General features: G+C 40.8%; 1 protein-coding gene across 1 annotated transcript; it reads left to right on the top strand.

The window, feature by feature from the left end:
* The first annotated feature begins 1,717 nt into the window (after positions 1–1,717).
* On the top strand, positions 1,718–6,557 carry LOC118399024 (free fatty acid receptor 3-like). Its single transcript, XM_052471908.1, has one exon. The coding sequence runs from the start codon at positions 3,042–3,044 to the stop codon at positions 3,954–3,956; it is 915 nt and encodes a 304-aa protein (XP_052327868.1). The 5' UTR covers positions 1,718–3,041; the 3' UTR covers positions 3,957–6,557.
* The last annotated feature ends 1,010 nt before the right edge of the window (positions 6,558–7,567 follow it).

Raw genomic sequence — 7,567 nt, 5'->3', positions numbered from 1 at the left:
GAATTGACGTCTGTGCCCAGTAGGCTCCTACCAATAGTTTTGAGTTGCACCGTCAGTATATCGTGATGATTTCCTCTTACTTGTAGTGACAACATCGCTGACAGTAACTGCCCACGACAGCAGCAGATTACACTATTTGACTATTTGTCCAGATCACGATTGCACTATTTGTCCAGATCACCACCTTCCTGATCGGGGTACCTGCCAACATCCTGGCATTTTTTTGCAGAAAAGTGAGCTGCAAACGTGCCGCCATCGACATCCTGCTACTCAACCTGACCATCTCCGAACTCATCTTTCTGCCTTTCAAGATGGAGGCGGCTGACAAACCAGGAATAGAACCTCTACTACTTCCGGTGTCCAGTAACTTCTACATAGAGCTGTGGTGTTCACGAAATTTCATCAGCAAGTGGATTGTCAAGCAAATAATTGTCGGTCTCACTGTAATTGACTGTTAATTAACATAAACACATTTAGTATCTCCTGGCTTCCTTACAAGCCATTGATGCAGACCTTTGGAACATCTACATTTTAAAAAGTCTAATAAATCCATGTAATATATCCTACACCTTCACAATAAATCCATTATTTATTTTCGAAAGGTCTAACATGATATGAAGAAAAGGTGGTCTAAAGGTGGGTTCGATTCCCGGGATCACCCATACGTAGAATGTATGCACACATGACTGTAAGTCGCTTTGGATAAAAGCGTCTGCTAAATGGCATATATATTTTTTTTATTTATTTTATTTCAGAAGAACAGAATAGGATACTCTGAGTTGTCCTTACGTTAGGTCCTGATTGAGCTATGCAAATTGACTGTGCGCTACATTAGTTAATTTAGCAGACAAGATATTTTTAGAATTCAGTGGAATTATTTTATATTATTTTATAGTATGTGGAATACAATTTAACAACGCTGGATAAAATAGAAAGGATATTTTCTCCAAACGATTTGAGGGAGTGTTCACATGAGGCTGTTCTGTGTTGAGTGGTTAACGAAGAAACATGTCCCCCTATATGCTTAATTTAGAGTTATTTATGTAACTTTAGTTGTTCTACAAACGTTGACTTATGTTTTGATATTGAATACATTGTAAGGCTGCATGATGCAACTCTAATGATGATTTGAAAAAAAGTTGAATGAAAGGCATGAACCTTTGCTCAGGCTGTACACACTTCATCAGTCTCTCATTCGCAATTTGACAAGCACTTGCTAATTCCTCTAATTTCCCGGCAGCATCCCCTCTGTGTGGCCATAATGGACCCTAAAAAGATCCATTCCTTTTGCTGACAGTGTCCACTGTGCCCTTGGCCCGGAGTGCTGCGCGCGTCCTTATCCAATTCCAAGATGCATATTGAAGATATAACTGTCCACAACAACATAAGTAGTTTAAAAACATATGTGATTGACTCTGCCATCTGGTGGGCAGAAACATCTGATTATTCCCAGATTATTTCAATATCTCATATTTTCACAATCAAAGTCCAATGATTTCATTGCTGACCAACTATCTGCCATCTTATTTTACACTGATCTTCATGTGATTGCAACTCATTTCCCTGTAAATTTATCTGAGATACATTACATTGGACATGCAAGGGTTGCTGAGAGACAATGTTTGGAGAGCTTATGGGAACAAAGATTGTGACAGGAGTTTATTAAATTTGCGCAGCATATCACATCACAGACACTTGGCAGTGGGTAATGCAGTGAGGGAGGAGTGGTCTGATTTGATCTGACAATCAGCATCCGGCAGACACTTTGTGCTGCCAGTACATTTGAGGATCCAGTCGGGTAACATAGTGATCATGGGGATACAGATTTTCAAGATGGAGGTGAGTTTGTCATTAGAAAACGGACACTTTTCCTTACAGTATGAATGAGGTATCAGTAAAAAAAGATGGGTTATTCACAAAACTTCACCACAACAGAATGTATCATCTACTTTTACCCGCTGTGAAATTAATATTGAATAGCATCTATTCACTCTTTTACTGTATATCTTGTTAGCATTCTAAGTCAATTCTGAATTTGCATCAATCCAATCTCTTCTAAAGATGTAACTTCTTCAGAACACAGGTGATACATTTAACAGTAACTCCATTTTTAGAAATAACCCCAAAGTTGAGGCTTATGTTTTATACAGGTGAACAATCAAATCAAAACACAAAAGCAGACAAAAAGATGAAATAAAAAAATAAAATAAAGAAATATCTCATTTACATAAATTATCTTACCCCTGAGTTAATACGTGTTAAAATCCCCTTTGGTATCAATTCCAGCTGTGAGTGTTTCTGGGTAAGTCTCTAAGAGCTTTGCACACCTGGATTGTACAATATTTACCTATTATTCTTTTCAAAATTATTCAAGTTGGTTGTTGATCATTGCGATACAACCATTTTCAAGTTGTGCCATAGATTTTAATGCAGATTTAAGTCAAAACTGTAATTCGGACACTCAGGAAGATTCACTGTCTTCTTGGTAAGCAACTCCATTGTAGATTTGGCCTTGAGCTTTAGGTAATTGTCCTCTGAAAGGTGAATTTATCTCCCAGTGTCTTGTGGAAAGCAAATTGAACCAGGTATTTCTCTAGGACTTTGCCTGTGCTTAGCTACATTCCATTTATTTTTCATCCTGAAAAACTCCTGTCCATAAAGATTACAAGCATACCCATAACATGATGCAGTCACCACTCTGCTTGAAAATATGTAGAGTGGTACTAAGTAATGTGTTCTATTGGATTTGTCCCAACATAACACTTTGTATTCAGGACAAAAGTACATTTGCAAACAGGATGCATGATTTTGAATATTTGTATCCTCTATAGGCTTCCTTCTCTTCACTCTGTCAATTAGGTTAGTATTGTGGAGTAAGTGTGGGGTACAAAGACGAGGTAGACATTAAAAACCATGTTAAGCACTATTATTGCACACTGAGTGAGTCCATGCAACTTGATAAGCTATTTTTCACCCTTTTTTCTTTCCAGTTGTGTCGTGAGTCTCCAAGTGTCTGAGACTGATGAAGTAGGCTAATCGCCATGCCGATCACTCATCTGTTGCTGTCTGTTTACATTGCCACCTTCCTGATTGGGGTACCTGCCAACATCCTGGCATTCTGCACCTTTTGCCAAAAGGTGCGCCGCAAACCTGCCCCCATCGACATCCTGCTCCTCAACCTGACCATCTCCGACCTCATCTTCCTCGCTTTCCTGCCCTTCAAGATGAAGGAGGCTGTTGATGACATGAACTGGAACCTCCCCTTCTTCTTGTGTCCAGTCACTGGTTTCCTGTTCTACTCCACCATCTACAACAGCACCCTCCTCCTGACCGCGGTGAGTGTGGAGCGCTACCTTGGTGTGGCCTTCCCTATCAGATACGCCCTGTGTCACAGGCCACGCTATGCTGTGGTGGCCAGTATCATATGTTGGGTGGTGTCATCACTGAACCTTAGCGTTGTGTACATTGTGCCCTGCTCCCACTGGATATATAGCAATGGGACCATTATGGACGATCCCCCGACAACGTGCTACCTAAACTTCACCCAAGGCCAGCTCAGCATCCTTCTCCCAGTGCGTCTGGAGCTATTCCTGGTCCTCTTCTGCGTCCCCTTCCTGGTCTGCACCTTCTGCTATGTCAACTTCATCCGTATCCTGTCTCGGCTGCCCAACATCGGGCGACGGCGGCGCCTGCGGGCCATTGGGCTGGCACTGGGCACCCTGTTGGTGTTTGCCCTCTGCTTTGGGCCCTACAACGTATCCCACGTGGTGGGGTTCGTCCGGAAAGACAGCGAGAGTTGGAGGGATGTAGCGTTGCTCTCCAGTACCCTCAACGCCTGCCTAGACCCCATCATCTTCTATTTCTCCTCGGTGGCTGTCAGGAGCATGCTCAGTCACTGCTTCAGGAGCTTCGTGGCTACACTACACATTTTAAAGTGTGAGAGGGGTCAAGTCTGATAGGGGTCATCCTCCAAGACTGATACATACAGAAAAACATGCCCTCCTTGAGTGTTTATGTTCCAATTAGTCATGCATGAAGATGTATGTATGTTCAGTGCAATTATGTATATTATATGTATTAGGTATACTCTGTTATGTTATGTAACTGTTGGAAAAGATCATCTATGATGAATTACGTTCCCTAAAACTGTACCACAATTATAGTATAACCATTACCCATACCTCCACAAACCATATTTATATTTAATTTAAAAAGTCATGAATAAATCGATCATCCGTATTACTTAAATAGTTTATATTACAGTACATGTGCTCTAACCAGTAGGTTACATCCAATAAAAATTATAGGTGGGTGTGAAAGATGTCCAATTTTGAGTTAATTTTGTGTAACAAGCATGTAAATAGGATGTGCAAACATGGGGAGATTATACAGCCCTGAGTCACAGTGTCTCATGCTCGTCTTTCCGTTGCTAGGAACTGTAAACAAATCGACAACCGCTCTCTTTTGTGCCGGTCTTGATAAATACAGATAACTGCTCTTTATAGTGTCCTGTGAACTAGTTATGTTAATTATTAGTTTACAAATTGTACACCCAGTAACATTATAGATTCAATGGGATTGAATTCAGAGGGAATTATATGAGTGCCTTGTTTGACAAGGCAGATTGGCAATTAGGGCTGACCCCATTTAGTCGACTGGTCAGTTGTTTGGTCGATAGGCCAAAAAACTTTTTTTTTTTATGCCACACGAGACACCTGCCTGTTTCGTGCCTGTCTCAGTGGATTAATCCATTGCGGAGGCCGCAGGGATGGCACAGTCCATCACTCTAAGACACATATGTGCTACAGTGGAGGCTTGTGGGAGGAGCTATATGAGGACAGGCTCATTGTCGTGGCCGGAATGGAAAAAATGGAACGGAGTCAAAAATGTGGTTTCCATATATTTGTGTTTGATACCGTTCCATTTATTCCATTCCAGCCATTACAATGAGCCTGACCTCCTATAGCTCTTCCCACCAGCCTCCACTGATGTGCTACTGAAATTGTACCTGGTAATATTATGTCAGAACAATGGTGCAACACTAATAACTAATATTTTATAACAAATCTGATTTCCTGAAGTGTATGTTTATTACTATTAACATATAATGCCAGACATCCCCTTTCATCTCACTGTGTATCCGCCTGAGTTTTTTGCAGACGGCACATTTGTAGCCTAAGACTTCTTCTGGTTATCTTGGTCTCAAGCTCCTTGAGTTGGTCATCAAAGATTATTTTCAGTCGGTGACAGCTCTATTGGCAATACAAGACAAATCAGCTACAAGCTCCAAATTCCACAGCAACTACATTAAGTATACCATAACTTAAGGTAACATTTTGACATTCGCCATATGGTTAGTGAGAAAGTCCATATTGCAAATGTACGGTCCCTTACTAGACGTCCAAAAATGTTTCTAAAAACGGCGTCGGGCCTGCAGCACGAACTCTCTCAGACATTCGGTTTCCGTTTTATAAAATAATCCTATTTTGGTCATTTTTCCGCTGTCCCGGTAAATCCCACAAGAGGGCATAAGCAATCATATTGCAAATGTACAAAACATCACGAATCACGACGTGGCCTTATCTCCAAAACTGAAAATATTTCGAAGCCGAAACTTGGTGAGCGTAGGTTTGGCATAATGGGCAGTTGGCCCCGAACAAGATGGCGTCTAGGCCTCAACGGTTTTTGAGTTATGGCCATTTTTCTGGGATTACAGGTCCAAAATGAAAATATCAAGGAGCCTCCGGTGTCAATAAAAAAAGAACCAGCCATTTATCTATCGTCATTTAAGAGAAATCGTACAATGTTCAAAAATAGTTTTTTTTAAAAACAGTTACAGATCCAGTTTTAGGGTGTTCATACGAATCTTTTTAAAATGTGCTGTGGAGCTCTGTGAGATTTCTGTGATTTTCTGAAATGTGCCTCGACACAATCCTGTCTCGAAGCTCTACGGACAATTCCTTCGGCCTCATGGCTTGGTTTTTGCTCTGACAACTGTGGGGCCTTATATAGACAGGTGTGCCTGCCTTAATCATGTCCAATCAATTTAATTTACCACAGGTGGACTCCAAGTTGTAGAAACATCTCATGGATGATCAATGGAAACAGGATGCACCTGAGCTCAATTTCGAGTATCATAGCAAAGGGTCTGAATACTTGTGTAATTAAGGTATTACTTTTTTATTTTTTATAAATTGGCACAAAATAAAGGCTTTTCTATTATGGGGCATTGTGTGTAGATTGATGAGGATACATGTTTTTATTTAATCCATTTTAGAATAAGGTTGTAACATAACAAAATGTGGAAAAGGGGAAGGGGTCTGAATACTTTCCGAATGCACTGTATATGTGTGCACCTGTTGTTTGAGTAGCTGGTTGTCCGCCTGAACTCTCAACACCTCTTTGAAGTGGTCCTGCAGTCGCTGGCCTCAGCTCCCAAAAGTAGTCACACACTTTCGATAAGATCCCTCCTTTCTTCTAAAGAGACGAGGTCGCACATGATTTCGCACAATCTGCCATTGTGGGTGAGTTTCTCAGACACCGATTAAGCCTACTTCTGGACTAAAAACCTATTTCAATGGAGTGTTTCGATTGAGCATGCTTTCTTGTCCAGGACTAGGTGTAATTTGTGTCCAGGAAACCATCCCATAAAGTCTGTAAACGTCTTAAATGATATAATTTACCACCCCCACTGCTCCAGTCTTAGTACTGTCTATGTTGCAGTCTAGGACGATCTTTGAGAGAGTGATGATCCGGCTGTTGATCTTGTCTCTTCTCCGCCTCTCCACTGCAAATACAAGAATCCCATAGCTTAGTTGTTAAAGCTACAGTGGTTCTTCCTGTAAAAGTTGCGTCATACTGCAGCACACCTTGCGGGCTTCCGCAGAATCCTAAGGCACGTTATTTAATTGTCAGCTATTGTTGCCATTAATGCTAGTTAGTGCTAGTTTGACCACCAGAAGGCATCTTTGAGAAGCATTTGGCAGTCTTCAATATTGGCTGTACTAGAAAATGTAAAAAAAAAAAAATTTAAGAACATAGTATATGGATTGATTTTAACGAATGTAGCTTAATTAATTAGATTAATATTATGGTGTTTCTATTCCAAGAAAAAAGAAACCTCAGTGTTTCCGTGAGGAAAATATGGTGCTGTATAACGTGACCTTAATTTAATTAGGCAAGTCAGTTAAGAACAAATTCTTATTTACAATTACCGCCTACACCGGCCAAACCTGGGCCAATTGTGCGCCACCCTATGGGACTCCCAATCACAGCAGGTTGTGATACAGCCAATCTAACTAAGAAATACATTTGATGAAACAATTCTCCCCCTTACCCTCCTTCTTGGCAAGAGTCTATTGTCCTGCTAATAGCCCATAATGGCACTGTGCAACGTGACCAATCGGGAGTAGGCTACAGTAGTACAGTAAGAGCAAAATAATCCTAACATTTCCACACCCAAATTGTAGTCTAACCAATACCCAAACGGTGATTAAGTGAAAATAAAAATCTCATTGATTTATCAAGACCAGTCCCCATGCTTGTCTCAGAACAGCGCTGTCTTTTC

This window comes from Oncorhynchus keta, chromosome 20 (assembly GCF_023373465.1).
Source record: "Oncorhynchus keta strain PuntledgeMale-10-30-2019 chromosome 20, Oket_V2, whole genome shotgun sequence".
NCBI lineage: Eukaryota > Metazoa > Chordata > Actinopteri > Salmoniformes > Salmonidae > Oncorhynchus > Oncorhynchus keta.
This window is presented reverse-complemented; position numbering and strand designations above follow the sequence as displayed.

Coding starts and splice junctions, on each gene's coding strand:
- LOC118399024 (XM_052471908.1), top strand. CDS start 3,042: ATGCCGATCACTCATCTGTTGCTGTCTGTTTACATTGCCACCTTCCTG.